At 47.4% G+C, this 24,450-nt stretch overlaps 1 protein-coding gene and 1 long non-coding RNA gene across 2 annotated transcripts in view; both read left to right on the top strand.

Annotated features, from left to right (window-relative positions):
* LOC310755762 overlaps window positions 1-24,450 on the top strand; it is a 1,619,227-nt gene that overhangs the window by 1,487,730 nt on the left and 107,047 nt on the right. The window lies entirely within an intron of this gene.
* On the top strand, window positions 3,736-22,135 carry COIL (coilin). The gene is made up of 7 exons (XM_083598752.1): window positions 3,736-4,031; window positions 5,582-6,746; window positions 8,038-8,124; window positions 11,142-11,189; window positions 18,617-18,686; window positions 19,938-20,026; window positions 21,922-22,135. The coding sequence occupies exons 1-7, from the start codon at window positions 3,772-3,774 to the stop codon at window positions 22,012-22,014; spliced, it is 1,812 nt and encodes a 603-aa protein (XP_083454878.1). The 5' UTR covers window positions 3,736-3,771; the 3' UTR covers window positions 22,015-22,135.

Below are 24,450 nucleotides of genomic sequence, written 5' to 3' on the forward strand. Positions count from 1 at the left end.
TCTGAAATAGTTCGGGCCATTGCTGACCCAGCCTGGTTAGAGCATGGTGCTGATGATGCCAAGGTTGCAGGTTCGATCCCTGTGTGGGAAAGCTGCATATTCCTGCATTGCAGGTGGTTGGGCTAGAAGATGATCCTCATTCAACTCTACAATTCTATTATTCTATTTTGCGGGCGTGTTATAAGTGTGGTTTGGCGCCCTGGCAGCATGAACACTTTCTTGCGGCTGGAATATGGCCCAGGTGGGGTTGGCCAAAAGGGGGTTGGACTGGATGAGCCTTGTGGTCCAACTCTATAGCTCTAGGAAAAAGGGACTCGGGTGGCGCTGTGGTCTAAACCACTGAGCCTCTTGGGCTTGCCAATCAGAAGGCTGGAGGTTCGAATTTGTGCAACGGGCTGAGCTCCTGTCCAAGCTCCTGCCAACCTAGCAGTTCGAAAGCACACCAGTGCAAGTACCGTATTTTTCGCCCCATAGGACGCACCGGCCCATAGGATGCACCTAGTTTTTTGGGGGGGAAATAAAGAAAAAAAATTTATTCCCCCCCCCAGGTGCGGGGCTGGGGCAGGGGAAGCCCGAAGCTTGGGGCGTGCTGAGCCCAGCGCGCCCCAAGCTTCTGGGTGCCAGCAAGCTCTCCGCTAGCCGTGGGAGAGCCGCGCGGCTAGCGGAGCGCTGCACGAAGCCCGAAGCTTGGGGTGTGCTGAGCCCAGCGCGCCCCAAGCTTCTGGGTGCCGGCAAGCTCTCCGCTAGCCGTGGGAGAGCTGGGTCTCCCACGGCTAGCGGATAGCTTCCTGAAGCCTGGAGAGCGAGAGGGGCCTGCATTCGCCCCATAGGACGCACACACATTTCCCCTTCATTTTTGGACGGTAAAAAGTGCGTCCTATAGGGCGAAAAATACGGTAGATAAATAGGTACCACTGCGGCGGGAAGGTAAACGGCGTTTCCGTGCGCTCTGGTTTCCATCACGGTTTTCTGTTGCACCAGAAGCGGTTTAGTCATGCTGGCCACATGACCCAGAAAGCTGTCTGTGGACAAACGCCAGCTCCTTCGGCCTGAAAGTGAGATGAGCACCGCCCACAACCCCATAGTCGCCTTTGACTGGACTTAAATGTCCAGGGGTCCTTTACCTTTACAGTTCCCCTAGTGGTTTGACTTCACCCCCAGAGGCGCGCTCCATTGTTTCCCGAGACAGACACTTATGCCAACCTAAGTCTAGAAAGCAGGAGTGGCTGCTCTGTGGCCCTACAGATGTTGTGGGACTTCAACTCCCATAAGCCCCAGCTGAAACAACACCTGGAGGGCTGTAGGTGTGTGCCCTCCCCACAGCAAAGATCAATCTACTGATGTCAAGACTACTTTAAAAAGGCATTGAAGGGCGGGGAGGGGATGAGCACTCTAGACACAGCACTTGTCCCAGAAATTCGAATGTGCCACTAATTTTTTTTCTTTTTTTAAAGTGTTGTTTGAGAAAAGAAGGCCCATATCTCTGCCTACGATTAAGGAGTTCTGTTTGCATGTTTTCTACATGCCACGAACTCCTGTTTTCCAAACATGCTGCAGATAGTCTGTACAAGGTTCTAACTGTCTCATAGGCTCACTTTTTTCTTTACATGCTTTTGTGATATGGTGAGCCAGCACGTTCCTTGCATTTATGCTGGCCTTGGCATGCCGGCATTAGCATTTTGAGAAGCCCTCAGTTTAAATCCATTAATTCTTAGAGTTTGCACATTTTAACCGGCCCCCGTGCCTTTAACAGCAGCTCAAGACATTAGGCTGTTAAACATGCAGGAATTAACCAGGGTTTATCCCCCCGCCCCGTCAGCTGACAACCAAAGGCATTGCCATAAATCCTTTTGAAGAAATTATTGTTATTAGTAGTATTTTATTTTTACCCGGCCCATGTGCTCTGAGCGAACAGCAGAGTTACTTTGCAAAGTTCTTCCAGTAAAACTTGGCATGGAAACCAAAACTATTTAAAAGCTCTGGGAGAGCTCTTTGGTTAATTCCAAAAGGATCTGGATTGCATCCTTACAATGCAAAAGCTACAACGCTGCTTCTCTGTCCCGGACCAACACACACAACAACAACAACACACATAAAGCACAACCCAGCTGTTTCAGCCACTTTCCAGAGAAACCAGGAGACAATCTTCAAGCCTGGATGGAGAATAATGTGATTATTTGCTCCTGCAAACTGCATAAATGATGCAAACAGACGAACTTCACTTGAACCGTGAAGGGTCTGCAGCTACTCTTATAATGCTTGCTGCTCTGGGTTGCTTTCCGTTTCATATTCATGAGAACTACTACCTTAGCTGCAACCAGTTATGGAGAACTTTGGTGCTTCCTAGTTTTGAGTCATGAACATTGCAACTAATTGGTTTTATTGGATGAGCAAAACGAGGCCTTCAGTTTACTCTTCCATTTAGCATTCCACTTATAAGCTGGTTTCTCATGTGGCAAAGCCATGAAACCCTGAGCTATTGGGGTGAAAATTGGTATACACATTCAGGGCACCGTTCTAAATTTTAGGTTGGACTACCAGCTCTTGCCCCTCAACCCATTTTCAAAGGCAAATACAACATAATGGGATATGAACCCAGAAACATCGGAGCAAAAGTCGTAGTGTATATTCAGGTGCACATTCTGCATTTGAAGGACAAAGGTGAATTTCAGCTCAAACCCTTGCACTCCTTTTCAGGGGGGAAAAGGCAGACACAACACAATGCAACATCTGTCTTGTAGGGTTGTGGTTTTTTGTTTGTCTTTTAAGGAAAAATCCCTAAATAAATGTTTTGCTTCCTAAACAAGCTTCTTTCTCTTTGGAGATCACTCGTAGCTGAGTAAGATTGTCTTCCATGAACACAGTCTTAACAGTGAGTCCATAAGTGACTGTGGAGGCCAATTCTGGATCCACACGTCCTTCCACAGTGGGAACATAAGTTTCTGGGCGGGAGTTGATCATGATGAGGGTTTGCCAAGTGTGCCTTCCTCTTAGCACGTTTCTCCCTTTCGTCCTGAGTTTGAGAGTCTTCAAAGTACACAACACCTTTGGTAAAGGCTGTTCTCCAGTTGGAGCGCTCGCAGGCCAGTGTTTCCCAGTTGTCGGTGTTTATACTTTTTTTTTTTAGATTTGCCTTGAGAGAGTCTTTAAACCCTCCCACCAGATGCCAAGGAAATAAACAACTATCTGACTTTTAGAAGACATCTGATGGCAACCCTGTTTAGGGAAGTTTTTAATGTCTGATATTTTATTGTGTTTTTAATATTCTGTTGAGAGCCACCCAGAGTGGCTGGGGAAACCCAGCCAGATGGGGTGGGTATAAATAAATAAATATAACAAGGACAGCGTCGATTGCACGGTCGCTGGGTTTTACCCCTTCCCAGCGTCCCGGCGATCTTGCCTAAGATTGCATTTGCAATTGATATCCAGTCCTCTTTTTTTGTTTGTTTGCTAATGCACTTAGGAAATGGATTCCCTCCCCCCCCCCCCCATGGAAACATAAAGTGCTGGTGGAAATCTTAATTTTAAAAAAATGTCCACCTCTTTCTCTCACACGCATATATGTGAAAGGTTGTGATTCTTACTATTTAATCAGTGAATAGGACGCATGCTGCTTGCAACTTTTAAAATCAATAAAGCGTAATGTGAAATCAGAAAAAGAACGGCGTGCTCCGGCAATAGCTTCCTCCCTTTTCGTCCCTCGCGGGGCGCCGTAGCGGAGCCTCCTCCCACTCTCCCTTTCCCCGACCTTCCTCTCCCGCCCTCACCAAGATGGCGGCGGCCAGCGGCGGCTGCGAGGCCCCCGTGCGCCTCCGGCTGCTCTTCGACTACCCTCCCCCGGGGACGCCGGCCTGCGGGCTGTGCTGGCTGCTCCTGGAGCCCCGCCAGGTGCGCCTCGTCACCGACCTGAGCAGCCTCGTCCGGGACAAGTTCGGCTTCAGCCGCCGCGCCAAGCTCAGCCTCTACCTCGACGGGGCGCTGCTGCCGCCCACCGAGAGCGCCAGGATTGTGCGGGACAACGACTCTCTCCGGTGGGGCTGAGAGGGGGGCTGGGGGGGGAAAGAAAGAGGGCTGGGTAGGTGGGGGTCGGGGGTGGGGGTGAGAGTCGCCCTCGCGCCCCCCAACCCGCCCCACTTTGAACGAACCAGCAGGTGGCTTATGTTTAGGGGCAGCCTTTCTCAACCTGTGGGCCCCCAGATGTTTTTGGACTACAACTCCCATCACCCTAGAGCTCAGGGATGATGGGAGTTGTAGTCCAACAACATCTGGGGACCCACAGGTTGAGAACCGCTGGGGGGTTCCCTGCCCCTTTGTTCTGGCAAAATACAGGACGGGACAATTGGGGGTGGGGTGGGACGACTCCCCGCCCCCATCTGGAGCTCAGAAGTTATTATTATTATTATTTTATTTTATTTTATTGCTTGAGTTTATAGACCGCTCCATACCCGGAGGTCTCTATACCCGGTGGTTCACAGAAAAGGTCATAACATATATACAGTGGTACCTCAGGTTACATATGCTTCAGGTTACATACACTTCAGGTTACAGACTCCACTAACCCAGAAATAGCACCTCGGGTTAAGAACTTTGCTTCAGGGTGAGAACAGAAATCGTGCTCCGGTGGCGCGGCAGCAGCAGGAGGCCCCATTAGCTAAAGTGGTGCTTCAGGTTAAGAACAGTTTCAGGTTAAGAATGGACCTCCGGAACGAATTAAGTACTTAACCCGAGGTACCACTGTAATCAGAATAAAAAGAGCAACCCAATATCAACCCCACCCCAAAAAGAGCCGCATTTTAAAAGAGTATAGAATGTCAAACAGATCAACCAAAGGCCTGGTTAAAAAGGAACGGTAGTGGCAAAAAACACTCCAAAGTATGAACTCCAGGTTATACTTGGCCGTTACAGATAGCTTTTACACATACGCACTATGCCAGGCATGGCCAAACTTGGCCCTCCAGAGGTTTTGGGACTACAGCTCCCATCATCCCTAGCTAACATAAGTTTACCAGATGTCCCCGTTTCCCAGGGACAGTCCCCGGATTTACAAATCAGTCCCCATACGAAATCCATTGAAGTTGAAAAGTGTCCCCGGATTCATTGAAAAAAATCTGGTAACCTTAATCTAACAGGACCAGTGGTCAGGGATGGTGGGAATTGTAGTCGCCAAACATCTGGAGGGCCACGTTTGACCATGCCTGCACTATGCATGTTGTTGCTAGCTAAAAGTTATTATTATTATTATTTATTGAGTTTCTATACCACCCAATCCCCGGAGGTCTGAGGGCAGTTCACAAAAAAGATCACAACATATATAATCAGAATAAAAAGAGCAACCCAATTAAAAAAACCTCAGAAAAGAGCCACATTTTAAAAGGGTATAGGATGCCAAACAGATCAACCAAAGACTTGGTTGAAAAGGAACATGAAACACACACTGCAAACAGGTTGTTCAACTGAAATCCCTAAGATTTCTTTGCCAGTTTAGGATTAAAGTTTGGCACGAATGGATGTTTTTAGACTAACAATGTATAAATGATGCCATGATCATAACAGAACTTTCTCTTGCATGATATCCCGACAGAGTCAAATTGGAGGAGGTTATCGGGGAAGAAGACGATGATAAAATTGCCAACGGTTTTAGTAACCAATCAAAGAAACGAAGGAAACGACGCCGGCAGAAGTTGGAAGTGAAAGATTCTGACAGCGAAGATGAAGGTCACAGGAAAAGAAAGAAGGGCAAATGGAACTGTGAGCGTCTTTCTTGTCAGGAAGAGAGCGCTGCAAACATTCAGGACCCAAAGGCCCTTAAGAAAAGGAAAAATGCAGTCGGAAGATCCTCTGCCACAGACAGTGGGAGCGATGATAGTACTTGCCATTCCAAGAAGCTTAAAAAAAAAGTTGACCGGGAAAAAGAGCAGGGGGCAGCTAGAGATAAAAAGAAAAGGAGAAAAGAAAAAGCCATAGAAATAAATAACACTTCACAAAAGACCAGCAAGACTTTTTCTTTGAGCCCCGGCCAAAAAAGTGCAGCGAAAACCCCAGTAGCACAGTCCGGCACAAAGAAACAGGAAACCTCAAGCGACTCTTCCACTTCATCAAGCGAGAGTGACCACAATATAGCAGATGCAAAACGAAAACACTCGCATCAAACTAAGGTGGCATCACAGAACCTAAACAAACCACAACTGGCTTCTTCTGTGAAATCGGCTGGTAAAGTTGCCGCTAAAGGCATCAATCCTCCTAAGGCAGCATGTAGTAAAAAAGCCAAGAGCCCGTCCTCAAGTTCAGATTCCGATTCTACTTCAGGAGAGCAGGAGGAGCAGAAGAGCAATAACTTGAAAAGTAAGCAGCCATATAATAGTCAAGGAACTGCGGGAGGCCCAGCTTCAAGGAGCAAACCTAAAAGCTCCTCTTCAGAATCTGATAGCTCAGACTCAGAGGCTTGCACTCCTAAGAAACCCAAGACAAATTCTGCAGTCAGTCAGATGCTGGGAGGGAATGGCGGGAAACAGCTGCCGGCTGTCACTTGTGGACCAGAAATAAGTCCCAGCGACAGCAGAAGGGGTCGTGGCAGAGGAGAAAACCCCTTTTGGAGAGGGCCTAGGGTCCGTGGATGTCGTGGGATGATGAGGGGCCGGGGAAGAGGAAGGGGAGAGAATCCTAACTTCTTCCACAATTACAACGGTGAGCAGCAAAAGCAGCAACAGTTGCACGAAGTAGCAACAAACTCTTCAGTTATTATACAGGTGAGTCTGCTGGCGACGGCCTGCTTTTGTCTCCGGGACACGTGATACAGTGGTACCTTGGGTTACATACGCTTCAGGTTACAGACTCCACTAACCCAGAAATAGTGCTTTAGGTTAAGAACTTTGCTTCAGGATAAGAACAGAAATCGTGCTCTGGCGGCGCGGTGGTAGCAGGAGGCCCCATTAGCTAAAGTGATGCTTCAGGTTAAGAACAGTTTCAGGTTAAGAACAGACCTCCGGAACGAATTAAGTACTTAACCCGAGGTACCACTGTATACTTCTCAATGGAACACTGTTGGATAACTCACAAAATTAAAAGAAACAACTGATGTAAAGCAAAGTGTGTAACTATTAGTGTGATCGTGGTGACCCTGCGTACACCCTAAATTACGTACAAAATAATAGTCCACAAATTGAGCATTGTGGGTGAAGAAATCCAGTGCTGCCACTCTGCTTGCAGAAAGGGTTTAGCTTAATAATAATAATAATAATAAATTTATACCTCGGCCAGAGCCAGGCTCAGAGAACGGGAGATGGTTTTTCACTGATTTTCTACTGCAGTCCCCTGGAAATCTGTTCCAGGAGTTGAGGTACTCTTCAGGGCAGCATGGAAGGAGGTGCTGGGGGAAGGGGGAATTGGAAAAAGGGAATTAAAATTATTACTATTATTATTATTATTACTATTATTATTACTATTATTATTTCTTAACTACCCTTCACCATAAGGTCTCTGGTAAAGCAATTTAAAATCAGAAGAATAGAGTGGACCTAAACGTGTACCTTGGGTGTCAAAAACCAAGATGAAGAGGTGTGTCTTTAGCATATGATGAAAATCATACAGTGAAGGTAAAATGCACATCTCTGGGAAGGGAATTCCACAACTTAGGGGCTGCCACAGATATTGCCCTCTTCCAGATTTCCCCCCAAAACTTCTGAGAGCATTGGCTTCCCCTCTGCTGATCTTAAGACCTGAAGGTTATAGAGAAAGAAAACATTTTCCAGATGTTAGCAGACACTTCCGCGGCCTCAGAAGACTTTCAGCAATTGGAACAGCAGCACTGGGTTTCACATTTTGTCACCTTTGAAACCTGACGAGGACATGAAGGTGGTGGCTTTCCATCCCTGGTTGTTCCCAGTATCTGGAACCCAGGTAGAGTGCATCTGCATGTGGAAGTACTCTCATTGCCTCTGGCTTTTCCTGCAGTTTCCCCCTGCCGTCTTTTGCCGTCACATTAATGCTCTTTACTGGGTTTGATTGTGGGTGATAATGTATTTAATCACTGTTTCACAGAATCCACCAGAAGCTCCCAAGAAGGACTACAGCATATTGCCTCTGTTAGCTGCTCCTCCACAAGTAGGAGAGAAAATTGCCTTTAAGGTATGAAACCTCAAAACATTTTTGTTCCTCGCTTCTTGCTTAGATAGTTTTTATCCTGCTCTTCGTCATCTTGCAAGCTGTATAGAGGGAAGACACTAGTAACATTGGCAGGAATTTGAGGGCTGGAGTCAAGACTTCTTATGATGAGTGTGTTAGCACGTTCTGTTCGGTGAGATAGACTAAAAAATAAACACTTGTGGTGTTAACATAGTTCTGGCACGAAGTCTTTCACTCCTCAAGCATCTGTTTTAGGTTGCTATGATTCTTGAAAGGTCATATTCTCGCCTATTTGCATATATACTTGGGTGGATTAAATTGTTTATTGCACTCTGTTAACCTTGCTGGAAAAAAGGAGTGCGATACACAATAAGAACTGCAAACAGAAGTCCGAGAAGACTGCACAAATACTCAGATAAATTACTTAAATTTAAAATGTGTATTTAAACTGAAAATACAAATCCTAAGAAGATACCGACTGGCTGAAAAAAACGAAACATCGTCTCTCTAACGGTTGTTAAATGGAGAGCAACCACCATTGTTGATGAAGTTGATGCTTTCAACATAATTTCTCCAGGCTCAAAATCGGATTGATGATGATGATAATAATAATAATTTATTATTTAGACCCCGCCCTTCTGGCTGGGTTTCCCCAGTCACTCTGGGCAGCTCCCAACAGAATATTAATAATAATTAAGCGATCAAACATTAAAAACTTCCCTAAACAGGTTTGCCTTCAGATGTCTTCTAAAAGTCAGATAGTTGTTTATTTCCTTGACATCTGATGGGAGGGCATTCCATAGGAAGGGTGCCACTACCGGGAAGGCCCTCTGCCTGGTTCCCTGTAACCTCACTTCTCGCAGGGAGGGAACTTCCAGAAGGCCCTCGGAGCTGGACCTCAGTGTCCTGGCAGAACGATGGGGGTGGAGACGCTCCTTCAAGTATACTGGGCTGAGGCCGTTTAGGGCTTTAAAAGTTAGCACCAACACTTTTAATTGTGCTCGGAAACATACTGGGAGCCAATGTAGGTCTTTCAGGACCGGTGTTATATGGTCTTGGCGGCCACTCAATAGGTGCATCAGTAGGTGGTTCCTGCGGGGACCAGTAAGGCAGCTACTCTATCAGAGATGTTACTAGAGAAGGATAGTCAGGTGGAGACCTCATCATCATCCACGAACAGGCACATCCAAGTAGAAACCATTCAGAGCTGTCTTATGTGAAGTCAGGCAACATGTCCACCCAGCCCGCTATTGTTTGCTCTGGTTATTGTCCACAGTTCTAGACTTGAGGAAGAAGCTTCTCCAGCCTTGCAACTTTTAAATGCTAGGGACTGAACCTGGGACTTGATTACTTGCGACCAGGGACCAGAGTTCCTATTATTCTGACATCTAGATCAGCTGATGTGCCCCCTTCCTCAGTTTAGATAAATTAATGCATCAATGTGTGTGTGGTCCCTGCCCCCCAGAAAAATCCAATTTAGATTTATATTGTTCTCTCACTTAGAGTGTTTGTTGTGGGGGAGGAAGGGAAAGGAGAATGTTAGCCGCTTTGAGACTCCTTCGGGTAGTGATAAAGCGGGATATCAAATCCAAATTCCTCCTCCTCTTCTTCTCTTCTTACAGGCCCTGTGGAAAGAAATCAGATCCTGCAGGGCCCTGGTCTCATGAGGCAGAGTGTTCCACCAGGCTGGAGCCAGTGTTGAAAAGGCCCTGGCTCTGGTTGAAGCCAATCTAACTTCCTTAGGGCCCGGGACCACTAGGGTGTTGCAATTTATGGACCTTGAGGCTCTCTGTGGGGCATACCAGGAGAGGCGGTCCCGTAGGTACAAGGGTCCTAGGCCGTGAAGGGCTTTAAAGGTCAAAAGCAGCACCTTAAATCTGACCCTGTACTCCACCGGGAGCCAGTGCAGCTGGAAAAGCACCGGGTGAATATGCTCCCATGGCAGAGACCCCGTGAGGAGCCTCGCTGCAGCATTCTGCACCCGCTGGAGTTTCTGGGACAGCTTCAAGGGCAGCCCCGCGTAGTGCAAATTACAGTAGTCAAGCCTGGAGGTGACAGTCGCATGGATCACTGTGGCCATAAAGTGGGATATCAAATCCAAACTCCTCTTCTTCTTCTGCATTTCCTGTGATGACGATGATGATAAAAAAAAATATTATTTATATGCTGCCCATCTGACTGGGTTGCCGTAGCCACTCTGGGCGGTTTCCAGCAAATTAAAACATCAAACACTGATCATTTATCAGTGTTACTTTGGTTGCACATCCCTTGGTGTTAGCAAAGACCAAAGGGAGCATGGTTGGTTTCAGGAGCTGACTGCTAAGATCTTTGGTTACTGACCATTTTTGTAAGACAGAGTGGCTGTAGGGACTTACAGTGCAATCCTAACCATGTCTCCTCAGAAGTAAATCCTTTTGCATTCATTGGGTCTTATTCCCAGGTAAGTGGAGTTCGGATTGCAACCTTATTTGGACGACGTCATCACTTGGGATTACCAGCTTATTTTTGCTGCTTTTTTATTGCTTTATACATATTACATACATACAAAAGAAAAGACATTATGAAACAAAAATACCAAAATGTCAAAAAATACCAAATATACAGAACTTGAAATAGAAAAAGTAAAGAAGAAAGAAAAAATACATCAAGGAAATAAAATAAAATAAAAAGATTGACTTCCTTTGACCACTGTACGGTTCCTATAATCTCATATCTTGGTTGTCTGTAATCATTTTATACATTTTGGAGAGACAATTTGTTTACCTGTGGAGTTTTTAATGTAGGCTAAGCCAATCATAATTATGGGAACCTGCTTTTCTCATATAATCTGCAAAGACATCCCATTCTCTCCTGATTTTCCACTTGGTTGGTTTCTTACTAATTCTGTTAGTTTTACTAGTTTGAGATACTCACTTAATTTTAATAACCATTCTTCTTTTGTTGGAATTGTGTTGCTTTTCCAGAAAAGGAAAAGGATTACCATCTTGTCTCATGCTTTCTGTCTGATTTTCTCTTAACAGCTTTTGGAGCTAACTGAAAATTACACTCCTGAAGTATCTGATTATAAGGTATTGAGACTACTGTTCATTGTAATCATCATCATCATAATTTATTTATATCCCGCCCATCTGACTAGGTTTCCCCAGCCACTCTGGGCAGCTTCCAACAGAACACTAAAATACAATAACCTATTAAACATTAAAAGCTTCCCTTTGTGTTTCGGTGGTATTTTTTTTTTTTTTTTAGCTAGATTGCATCTTGGCCTTTTAATATTCCCATTTCTCATTGCTTATTCTAATAACGGTTAAGAACACGAGACACATCAGAAGGTTGCAAAGTTCAAATTTGGATTCACCAAGCTCTTAGAATCATAGAGTGGAAGGGAACAATCGCAAGAAAATGCACTACATAGTATCATACTGTGATGGGATGGTGAGCTGCTTGTGCGTAAAATCCTGATCCCTCAGAGTTTGGCTAAGTTCCCAAACCTCTGTCTGTGATGGAGCTCCTTAAGCATGGCTCCATCAATCGCTCGTTGAATCGGACAGTGGGCGTTTACGGAACTTCTTCCAGCATAAAAGCTCCTTAACGGAAACGCGTCTTCTGGACTCTCGGCGTGACAGTTTCCGCCGAGGAGTGGGTGTCCCTACGGGAGGTCCTGAAACCTCTCCACTGTTCTCGCTTGAAGTATCTCTGAGCCCTCCCTCCGACTCACTTTCCCTTGTAACTCCACTTCTCCCCCTGCTGGTCCCCTCCTCCGCTGAGTGGTCTCTCTCACCCTCCATGAGCCCTTTCACCTCCTTCGTCTCAGATGACAGTTTCCTGACATCCACCTCCCCTCTAGGGCCCCCTTCACCCCCTTCCCTCCCCTCCTCTGCGGGAGGCGAGGGAGCAAAACCCCTGAAGGAACCTCCCTCATCTTCCGAAGTTTCGAACACTTCCCTCCACCTTTTGCTGTTCCCGGTTTCCAAGTACTCCTCCTCCTCGGAGTCTGTACCCCCTTCCAACTCCGATTCCCTGAATCCCTCCAGTTCCTCCTCATCGTCGGTGGTGCCCAAGTACTCCCTCCGGAACCTCGCTACTGTCTGAGGTTTCCTGGGGAACCTTTGGTGGAACGTTTCGATCAAGACCTCGTCATGGACCTCCTCTGCCTTCACCCAGGTGTTTTCCGACTCCGGTTCCCCTTCCCACGCGACCAAATACTCCACCTGATTACCCTTCCACCTGGAGTCGATGGTTGCGGCTTTCCCTTTCTTCTATGGCTGGCCCCCGTGTGGACACCCCTTCACCTTCCCCCCTGTATGGTGACAGTAATGACCTGTGGAATACTGGGTGCAGTTTCATGTGGTTCGGTAACCGGAGTCTGAAAGCCACTGGGTTGACCTGTTGGATGACCTCAAATGGTCCCAATCTTTTGGGTCTCAATTTCTTGCAACTCCCCTTGAACGGCAACCCTTGGGTTGATAGCCAGACCCGACTCCCCACCCTAATTGTTTCACCTTCCCTTCTGCTCTTGTCTGCCTGCCTCTTATATTCTTCTTTGGCCCTTTCTAAGTTGTGTTGGAGTTGACGATGGATCGCTTCCATTTCTTCTACAAAAAGTTCAGCGGCCGGAACACTCCATCTCTCTCCTCCTTCCCCTGGAAACGCCCTGGGGTGGCACCCATAATTAGCCAAAAAGGGGCTCATCCCGGTGGACACATTCTCTGCATTATTGTAAGCAAATTCCGCTAGTGCCAACTTTTCGACCCAATCGTTTTCTCTGTCATTGACATAACACCTCAGGTATTGTTGAAGGATACCGTTTGCCCTCTCCGCCTGCCCATTGGTCTCAGGGTGCCTGGCAGTCGAAAAGTTGACCTCTACGTGCAACAAGCTCATAAGCTTCCTCCAGAATCTGGACGTGAACTGTTTCCCTCTGTCGGAAACCAGCCTCAAGGGGGCGCCATGCAGCCTAAAAATATGTTCTACAAACAATTTTGCTGTCTCTTCCGCCGTGACTGCATGTGAGCAAGCTACAAAGTGACCCATCTTAGTTAACTGGTCTACCACGACTAGTATGGCGGTTTTCCCCTGGGATCTGGGCAGATCAGTCATAAAATCTATCGACACCGCCTCCCACGGTCGTTCTGGTGTGGGTAACGGTTCTAATAACCCCGCTGGTGCCCGCCTTTCTCCTTTGGCTCTCTGGCATTGGTCACACCTTCTCACATACTCCCGTACATCCTCCCTCACCTTGGGCCACCAAAACTCCCTGGTCACCAACCACATGGTCTTGTGTTGCCCAAAATGCCCCGCTGTGGGATTGTCGTGCAGCTGTTTGAGTACTCTCCCCCTCAATTCCCCTTCGGGTATATATAGCGCCCCTTTGTAATACAATGCCCCGTTTCTTTCTTCAAAACCTCCGGGGTCTTCTCCCTCCCTCCTTAAACCTCTGAGCTTCTCCTGGGCATACTCATCATTTACCGTTCCCTCTACCAGTTCTCTTTGCCCCACCCAGGCCGCACCACACACCCAGTGGTCCTCTGGGATAATATGTCTCTCTTCTGGCGCTCCCTCCCCCTCCAAATATTCAGGTTTGCGAGAGAGAGCGTCCGCTCTGATGTTTTCTGGACCTGGCACATAGCAGATTTCAAAATGGAATTTGGAGAACTCCTGGGCCCATCTCACTTGTCGTTGGTTGAGCACTCGTGCCGTTCTCCAATACTCCAAATTCTTGTGGTCCGTACACACTTGCACCTTATGCTGTGCCCCAATTAGTAAGTGTCTCCATCTCCGGAACGCTTCGTGAATGGCGAGTAGTTCTCGGTCATATACCGTGTAATTCCTCTCGGATTTGTTCAGCTTACGCGAAAAGAAGGCACACGGTCTCCATTCCGACTTATTGCTCCCTGGCTGAAGCAGCACCGCCCCCACCGCCCGGTCTGAGGCATCAGTTTCCACTCTCATGGGTTTTTGTAAATCCACATGCAGGAGCTGTTCTTCCGAAGCGAATGCCTTTTTCAATTCCTCAAAAGCGTGCTCCGCCTCCGCCGTCCAAACGAATTTCTTCTTCCTGCTTAGACAGTCCGTGATGGGAGCCGTTAAGTGGGCAAAATTCTTGATGAATTTACGGTAAAAGTTCCCAAACCCTAAGAACCTTTGCACATCTTTTTTCGTTTTCGGTGTCTTCCATTCCAGCACCGCCTGTACCTTGCCTGGATCCATGGCTAATCCCTTGTCTGATAAGCGGTACCCCAGGAATTCCACCTCCTTGGCGTGGAACTGACACTTCTCCAATTTCACCCACAACTGGTTTGCTTGCAGCTGGCTCAGCACTTCCCTGACATCCTTTACATGCTGCTCCTCATTCTCTGAATATATCAGCACGTCATCGAGGAAGGCCACGCAATTCTTGTAGAGCAAAGGTCCCAGTACATGGTTCATGAGCGATTGAAAACAGGCGGAGCCTGCTTGTAATCCAAAGGGCATAACGAGATATTCGAAAGCCCCTAGGGGGGTGAACATCGTTGTCTTCCATTCATCCCCCTTCTTTATTCGTATCAGGTTGTACGCTCCTCTCAGGTCCAGTTTCGTGAATATCTTTCCCTTCCTCACCCTGGTCAAAATGTCATCAATCCTGGGCATGGGGAAAGTCACTGGTTCTGACACGGCATTTAGCCGCTGGTAGTCCACGATCAATCTCGGTTTATCCGTGTGTTTTTTGTCCACAAAAAACACTGGGCTGCCCCCCACCGCTCTGGACTCTCTGATGAAACCTCTCTTCAGGTTTTTGTCAATAAACTCCCTCAACTCCTGCATTTCCCTGTCTGACATGGCGTACAGCTTGCCCACGGGGAGCTGGGCCCCAGGGACCAGGTTAATTTGGCAGTCAAAGTCTCTATGCGGTGGTAGTTTATCTGCTTCCCTTTCGCTGAAGACCTTGCTCAGGTCAGCGTATTGTTTGGGCACCTTCCCTTTGTCCGCCACTTCCATCCCTGCTAGGGAGGCTTTTGCCCCTTCTGGCACCTTTCCCTCCTTGCAGTGTTCCAGGCAATGTGCTGACCCAAAGGAGACCACTCTCTGATGCCAGCCCACTAGCGGGTCATGCAACGCTAGCCAGCTCATTCCCAAAATGACTGGCGCCCCTCCCAGGGTGGCTACATTGAACGCTATCCTTTCAGTGTGCCTTGCCACCCTCATAACCATTGGGACGGTCTGTAGGCTAACGTCTCCCCCCAACAGCTCCCTCCCATCGATCGTGGTGACCTGCAGGGGGTTGCTTAAAGGGAGTGTCTGTATCTGGTGTTCAGCTGCAAACTCCTTGCTCATAAAATTACAGGAGCTGCCTGAGTCCAACAGCGCCTTGGTCTTTAGTGGGTATCCGTTTGCCAGCTCTAGCAGCACCTCTATTACTAGAGCTGGTCTTGGAGGTTCCGGAGTGGGCACTTTTACTGCTCCTTGGCCTGTCTGCAGTGCCCTGACAGAGGCAGACAGGCGTTGGCTTTTACTGGCTCCTGGACTTCCTCCTCCTTCCCCCCAACAGCTCCCGCCATCCCTTGCCATTCCTTTCTTTGCGGGCAGACTCTGGCAAAGTGACCTGGCTGCTGGCAGAGGTAACATTTCTTGGCGCTCTTTCCCTCCTTCTTCCTCCCTTCACTGGGATTTGAAACTGCGCGCGCGCGCGCTGTTCCAACTTCCATCGGCTCTCCGGGCGGGAAACTGGGTTCTGGAATCTCTGGAATGCGGAAATCCCTCCAACGCTCTCCTTTCCCCTCCCGCTTCTCCAAGGCTCTTGCCTCCTGGCGCGCTCCAATGGTCAGCGCTGATTTGGTCAGCTGGTCCATAGACTCCGCCCTGGGCGCCCGGGAAAGTTCGTCTTTCACCGCCGAAGAAAGCCCCTCTTCAAAGAGCATTTGAATGGGTTCCGCCGATAGGTCCCACCCCAATTTATGTATCAACATTGTAAACTCAGTCCAGTACTCACGAACCGATCGGCTCCCCTGTTTGCAAGCCATCAATTGTCTGCGCACCAGCCCCTGTTCAATCTCGCTGGAAAACATCAAATCCATGGCGCGAAAAAACTTCCTCGCGTCCTTCAGCATGTCACTATTCCCTGCCATCAGGGGCCGGACCCAGTCTCTCGCCCCCCCTTCGAGATGGCCAATCACAAACGCCACTCGCGATGCCTCATCGGGAAAGTCGTTAAACTGCAGTTCGAGAGCATACTGCATCTCTGTCCTAAAGGCTTGGTAGTTCCTGGGGTCCCCCCCAAACTTCTGCACCATTCCTGGCATCTTTCTTGCTAGTGTAGCGCCTTTTGCCTTTTCTGCATCCTGCGCCCTCCTTTCTTCTAGCCTCGCCGTTTGCATTGCTAGCTGGAGTTCCAAAACTCTGTACCTTTCTTCCAGAGTTGGACCTTCTCCAGCTCCTGCTGCTCCTCCGGCTCCGGCTGGGTTGCTCATGATGCCTCTCTGCACAAGCTGCTTTCAGGGACTGTCCGATTGCTGTGATGGGATGGTGAGCTGCTTGTGCGTAAAATCCTGATCCCTCAGAGTTTGGCTAAGTTCCCAAACCTCTGTCTGTGATGGAGCTCCTTAAGCATGGCTCCATCAATCGCTCGTTGAATCGGACAGTGGGCGTTTACGGAACTTCTTCCAGCATAAAAGCTCCTTAACGGAAACGCGTCTTCTGGACTCTCGGCGTGACAGTTTCCGCCGAGGAGTGGGTGTCCCTACGGGAGGTCCTGAAACCTCTCCACTGTTCTCGCTTGAAGTATCTCTGAGCCCTCCCTCCGACTCACTTTCCCTTGTAACTCCACTTCTCCCCCTGCTGGTCCCCTCCTCCGCTGAGTGGTCTCTCTCACCCTCCATGAGCCCTTTCACCTCCTTCGTCTCAGATGACAGTTCCCTGACACATACGTTTAATGCCCAGGAGCAAAGGGAAATAGAGAAACATGCACTGCTAACTTTTTGCCAGTGGGGGAGCCTTCATCTCCCGAATGAGCTTCTGTTTTATGTGGCTTAATGAAAGAAATGAACATTCCACAAACTTTGTCTGTATACATTCGCTAAGAATTCGTCAGTATGCAGGAAAGAATCCAGATTGTTTGTTTCATTTATATATTGCCTGTTACTCCGTGGAGCTCAAGGCAATGCAGATGAGTCTCCCCTCCCCGTTTTATCCTTACAAAAACCTTGAGAAGTAGGATAGTCTGGAAGACGGTGACTGTTCCAAGGTCACCCAGGGAGCTCCATGGCTTAGTTCAAGCCCTGGTCTCCCAGGTCATAGGCCAACACTCTATAACCATTGTACCATACAGTCTCATAGTGCATGCCAGGGTTTCCCAAACTTAGGTCTCCAGCTGTTTTTGGACTACAATTTCCATCATCCCTGGCCACTGGTCCTGCTAGCTCAGGGTGTTGGGAGTTGTAGTCCAAAAACAGCTGGGGACCCAAGTTTGAGAAACCCTGGTGTATAGCCAGAAGCCTGTGCAGGGGGGTATTCAGTTACTTAGGAGAAAGTAAAGGAGCGTTCTCAGCTCCTGATGGGGTGGGGAATGGTCTGGAATGACTCCATTTTCTTGACAGGGAGCAGTTTCTTCCATAAGAGCAGTTTAGAATTTGAAGCTGCTGCTGGGCTTATCCTGGCTTCCAATTCAATTCTTGAGTGTGAACTTGTTAATTCACACATACACATACTGCATTCCTGTGTGGGGATCCCTGCCTATGCAGGTTAAACCACCCAAGGTTAAAGGAGAAAAAATCAGGTTTTGCCCTTGCTACAGCAGTGTCTTTTCAGTTCAAAGGTTATTTTCCCCCATAGGAACAAATGGTACTAATTCACTGTACATGTGATAGACAAAGGCAGATCAGGCATGGACTAATGCTGCTCTATCTCTGTTGAGCCTGCTACTGAGAATCAAGCCTGCTCTTATCTTTAGCCCCGTCCATGAATTCTGTTCCTGGATCACCCTTGAGTGTGACGGAGCATTCAAAACTGACTTGTGTATATAATGGGATTTTAATGATTTATGCTGATCTATTGCAATTTTTGGGACGCGGGTGGCGCTGTGGGTTAAACCACAGAGCCTAGGACTTGCCAATCAGAAGGTTGGCAGTTCGAATCCCCATGACAGGGTGAGCTCCCGTTGCTCTGTCCCAGCTCCTGCCAACCTAGCAGTTCGAAAGCACATCAAAGTGCAAGTAGATAAATAGGTACCGCTCTGGCGGGAAGGTAAATGGCGTTTCCGTGCGCTGCTCTGGTTCGCCAGAAGCGGCTTAGTCATGCTAGCCACATGACCCGGAAGCTGTACGCCGGCTCCCTCCGCCAATAAAGCGAGATGAGCGCTGCAACCCTAGAGTCGGCCACGACTGGACCTAATGGTCAGGGGTCCCTTTACCTTTACCTTATTGCAATTTGTACAGGATTGAAATGTGGGACAGATGACATTTGTCCATTTGCTCTCGACCCAGAATAAACACCGCTTTTCCTCCTTTTTTTTTTCCTTTTCAAGGAAGGAAAAATTGTCAGTTGGAATCCTGCTAACAAACAGCTAGAACTTGAAATTCTTTCTTTCTCATCAGGTAAGAGATATGCAGCTTCGGAGTTGAATGTGAATATGGGTTGTATTAAAGCAACTTCTACTTGGAGTAAACCCACAGAAATTAATGGATAGCTCAGTTGGTTAGAGTGTGGTTCTGATAACGCCAAGGCTGGAGGTTTGATCCCCATATGATACAGCTGCATATTCCTGCATTGTGGGGGGTTGGACTAGATGATCCTTAGGGTCTCTTCCAACTCTACAATTCTGTGATTCTATGACCTGAGTTAGTCATGTTCATTCATTTCAGTGGTTCTGCTCTCACAACTAATATTGGCTACATCCCAGTACAGTGGTGCCCCGCAAGACGAACGCCTCGCAAGACGAAAAACCCGCTAGACGAAAGGGTTTTCCGTTTTGGAGGCGCTTCGCAAAACGAATTTCCCTATGGGCTTCCTTCGCAAGACGAAAGCCCATAGGGAAATCTCCAGGACAGCGGGGAAGCGCAGCGCGTCTTCCCCACTGTCCTCGGACCTCCTCCGAAGGCTGGCGGTGGGGCGGAGAGACCTCCTCCCGCCGCCAGCCTTCGGAAGGCTCCTCCAAAGGCTGGCGGTGGGGCGGAGAGACCTTCTCCCCGCGCCAGCCTTCGGATGGCTGTCCTGAAGACTTGCGGTGGGAGGAGGGTTTTCCTTCCCACCGCCAACATTCAGAATGCTGTTCTGAATGTTGGCGGTGGGGAGGAAAAACCCTCCTCCCACCGCAAGCCCCGGGAACAGAGGAGAAGCGCTGCGCGCCTTCCCCTCTGTTCCCGTACCTGTCCTGAAGGCTTGCGGTGGGGAGAAAAGCCCTTCTCCGCACCGCCAGCCTGGCAAGCGGTCTCCATAGGAACGCATTAATTGATTTTCAATGCATTCCTATGGGAAACCGTGCTTCGCAAGACGAAAAACTCGCAAGAAGAAAAAACTTGCGGAACGAATTAATTTCGTCTTGCGAGGCACCACTGTATATTTTCTCATATGAAAGGCAGCAACTTCTCTTTTAAAGATGACTTTTCTTTACTAATTGTACACCATTCTGCTTTAACTGCATGTTACAATGCGATTGTTTATGCATCAGAAATAAGTCCCACTGTGTTAAATGGGACTTACTCCCAGGAAAGTGGTTATAGGATTGCAGCCACAATTATATTATATATGTAACCACCCTTGCAACTTTCAGTCACATTCTAAGTACCTCCAAACTTTTGTACAAATGTTCTAATTGTATTTGTTTTGGCTTTTGTTTCTTCTTTAAGTTTCAAAAGAGCCAGGGAAGTTTGATCTGGTTTACCAGTCTGCAGATGGAGCCGAAAGAATAGAATATGCTGTATCTCACGATAGGAAGGTATGGGGGTAGCACTTTCTTGAAATTAATTTGCAGGAGCCTCCTTTAAAATTATTCCAATGACCTTTTATTTTTTACCATGTTAGTAGGGCACATTCCATTCTCTACTCAATTGCAGTGTCTCTGTGCGTGGAGGATTCTCAACCATTTGCACTGCAAGTTACTTGCCTTATAGGACAGGAGAGAGGAGAGGTGTCCCAGACTGTCCCCCCAACTGCCTGTAATACAGCATTTGTATGTGCCAAGGTGTGTTTGGAGGAGACGTAAGGGAACAGAGCTCTGTTGAGCCCTGCTGGAATTCTCTGTGCTTTAGGGTTTTCATCCCCATTGGAAGTGTATTCTCCTTATAGAGGAGGCCTAGGACCCAGGTACCTACAGGACCACCTCTCCTGGTATTCCCCGCGAAGGACCTTAAGGTCCACAAATGACAACATTTTGGAGGTCCCAAGTCGCAAGGGGGTTAGATTGGTCTCAACTAGGGCCAGGGCCTTTTCAGTACTGGCCTCGACTTGGTGGAACGCTCTGTCACAAGAGACTAGGGCCCTGCGGGACTTGACATCTTTCCGCAGGGCCTGCAAGACAGAGCTGTTCCGCCTGGCCTTTGGTTTGGACTCAGTCTGACCCTTATGTTTCCCTCCCCTTATAGTTTTAATCTATGGGCTACTTTTAAAATGAGGCTGCATTTTAAATTGCATTTTAACCTGTATTTTAAATTGGCTCCCCCCCCCATTATGTTTTTACTGTCATTTTACTGGTGTTAGCTGCCCTGAGCCTGGCTCTGGCCGGGGAGGGCGAGGTATAAATATTCATTATTATTATTATTAATGTGTTCGAAGGACAATATCCAAATAATTTGGGGCAGCGTTCAACTAACTAGTCATTTTAGTGCAAAATTTACCATTAGTGCAAGGACTTCTGTGCCCTCACCAAATCTGCTCTGGAAGGTTGGGGGAACTCTTGCAACAAATTGAGGGGAGGAGAAGGGAAAACATGACGTTGCGCAAAGAGAAATCCTCTCGCTTACAGAACAATTGTATTTGTGCTATGTTGAATGCAACCCTCATACTCAAAGCAGACCAAATGAAATCAGTCCATTGGTTTCACTGCTTCTCCTGTTGATTAAGACACTAAATATCACACCAAGAAAATAACTGGCACCAATACAGATTCTCTGTTTAGTTCCCTATTTTTAATGTTTATAGAAGTCTGCATTGTTTCAGACGTTGTGTACAAACGAAATACTGCTTAATCAATGCAAGTATACTAAAGTGCTGGCACTTTGTCTACTGTTTTAGCTTAGAGCACGCAATCATTTTGACATTATTGCGATAGGAAGAAGCCTAGGTGACCTTTGGGTTTAACACACGCCTTATCCAACGTGGCAACAGGGATGAGATTGGAAGCTTTTGCTTCTGCTTTTAATGACCTGCAGCTTTATGTGTCATTCAGCCCTGACAATCTGTCCCGTCCCCCCCCCCCCGAATTATTGTTTGCTTGAAACGAGGCAACTTCAAACAAGGTACACAAAAGCTGGCTTGTTTCAATAAATCATAGAGATTAACCACAGGTTGATTGAAATAGGAAGCGAAGGCTTATGATCTCCTGATGGTCACACGCCATGGGAAATGGAAGCCTCAGGCTTGCTTAGACTCATTCCTGCCATGTTTATTACGATGCCTGAATGCAGCCAGGGAGAGAAACCGATTCAGCCTCGAAGCTATCAGACATAGGTCTTGTTCAGCAATTTGTCTCTTGGGCAAGCGTGTGTTAAAATTGATTTTATTATACAAAATAGTTTAATCACGTTAAATTTATTTAAAAGGGTTAATGCTGGTGAAATGGCATGTATCTGATCTGCTCATGTTGAGTCTTACATGCATTTTCCCCCCCTTTAGATAACTGAAAGTTGGGATGCGTTGATTGAGCCCAGACTAATAGTTGACCCTCCAAATAATAACGAATCAGGCACGGGAAATGGAAATCCCTAAGGTGTGAAGTTACTCATCTGTAAATAGTCTGTGAAATGCTGTCCTTCTGTTTCTGAAGATAGTGTATGCAAATTGCTGTTTTTTTTTCTAAAAAAAAAATAAAGGATTTCAAAAACTGAAATGAGGTTTAAGAAAAGTTTGTGCCATGCTTCAGGTGCTTGTTCTGAGATGTTTACATTAAGAGCCATGTATTTTCATAGGGCTATGGAGTCTATTTCAGTGGAGGAACTTGATCTGCTCCCTGCCCTCTCCATTAAAGCGAAAAATAGGGAGGTCAACATTTCATTGGGAGTCTCTCCCATGGGTATAATAAAAGGGGGAGGAAAGAACTTCTCCAAGATTAGGTAATACAATTGTATTATGAAAGCATGCAAAACATACTTCCTGCAACCTAGCTGGCCCATGATGGATGTAAAAGCTCACAAACGGTCTGCAAGGGCTTCCTCATTCCTCATTCACGGAGGGAAAGGTTGGCTTTTAGCAAGCTAAACTATACATGCAGTAAAGGTAAAGGACGCAGGTGGCGCTGTGGTCTAAACCACTGAGTCTCTTGGGCTTGCCGATCAGGTTGGCGGTTCGAATCCCCACGACGGGGTGAGCTCCTGTTGCTTTGTCCCAGCTCCTGCCAACCTAGCAGTTCGAAAGCACGCCAGCGCAAGTAGATAAATAGGTACCGCTGTGGCAGGAAGGTAAACGGCGTTTTCATGCGCTCTGGCTTCCATTGCGCCAGAAGCAGTTTAGTCATGCTGACACGTGACCCAGAAAGCTGTCTGTGGACAAACGCTGGCTCCCTCAGCCTGAAAGGGAGATGAGTGCAGCAACCCCATAGTCACCTTTGACTGGACTTCACTGTCCAGGGGTCCTTTACCTTTTACATGCAGCAAACTGCCTCACCAAACAAAATTCAGAAATGTGCTTTTCACATAGGTGTACCTTACACAGGTGGGGGGGCATTGTGAGTATGACTGCTGAGCACTTGACTCATTTTGCATATGCATTTAGCACACTGCAAAAATTATGTAAGTGATACAGCTTCCCACATTCTTACTGCTTACTGTTTGCAGTGTCATGGATCACCTCCAGCTGAACTTATCAAGAGCACAAGCTGAACTTGCCAACAAACAGTACGAGCTGGCGCAGCATCACGAAACTTGCTGCCATGTGCTGAGTCATGAAAGTGTGGCAACCCTACCTTTGGGCTAGGGTTCACTGTTGTTCAAACAATAGGACAGATCATAATTTTAAAAACGCCTCTAAACTTGTGGGACGTGTGCTTCTCTCCACCATTCCCAATTAAACTAACGTCTCATACACATAGCTGCCAGCTTTTCCCTTTTCTTGCAAGGAATCCTATTTGGAATAAGGGAATTTCCCTTAAAAAGGGGGAAAGTTGACAGCTATGCTCCTACATTGTTTTCTCCGCACATGCGTAGGTTGCAAAGGAGCGGGGAAACTCATGGATATCAGCATTTATTTTAGGCATGAATGTCACCTCTGCATTTCGGCAGGTGTCTTATTCATAAGGTATCCAATTCCAACAAGCGGGATTTGGAACAAAATGTTGTGGTGTAGCCTCAGGGGACAAGGAACCTTAGGCCCTCCAGTTGTTGCTGAACTACATCTCCCATCATCCCTGGCTACTGACCATGCCTGCTGGGGCCAATAGGAGTTGTAGTCCTGCAGCATCTGGAGAGCCTAAGGTTCTCCACATGCCTTAGCTAGAGGGCTCCCAATTTAGGGCAAGAAACAAGCCATATCCTCCAGAGCACAGTCTCCCATATTTAGGTCTCCAACTGTTTTTGGACTATTAAGTCCCATCATTCCTGACCACCGCTCAGAGTGGCTGGGGAAACTCAGCCAGATAGGTGGGGTATAAATAAATTATTATTATTGTTGTTGTTGTTGTTGTTGTTGTTACTATTACTGGTCCTGCTAGATAGGGATGGTGAGAATTGTAGTCCTCCTTTGGCGATCACTTGTAGCCAAGTAAGATTGTCTTCCTTGAACACGGTCTTAACAGTGAGTCCGTAAGTGACTGTGGAGGCCTATTCTGGATCCACACGTCCTTCCACAGTGGGGACATAGGTTTCCGGGCAGGAGTTGATCAGGGTGAGGGTTTGCCAAGCATGCCTTCCTCTTAGCACGTTTTCCCCTTTTATCCTGAGTTCAAGCGTCTTCAAAGCCCACAACACCTTTGGTAAAGCCTGTTCTCCAACTGGAGCGCTCTCAGGCCAGTGTTTCCCAGTTGTCGGTGTTTAGACTACATTTTTTAAGATTTGCCCTGAGAGAGTCTTTAAACCTCTTTTGTTGACCACCAGCATTATACTTTCTATTCTTAAGTTCAGAATAGTGAGGTTGCTTTGGAAGACGATCATCAAACATCTGCACAACATGACCAGTTCAATGAAGTTGATGTTGAAGAACTGGTGATCTTTG

Source organism: Podarcis filfolensis (genome assembly GCF_964270895.1).
Source record: "Podarcis filfolensis genome assembly, chromosome: 2".
Lineage (NCBI taxonomy): Eukaryota > Metazoa > Chordata > Lepidosauria > Squamata > Lacertidae > Podarcis > Podarcis filfolensis.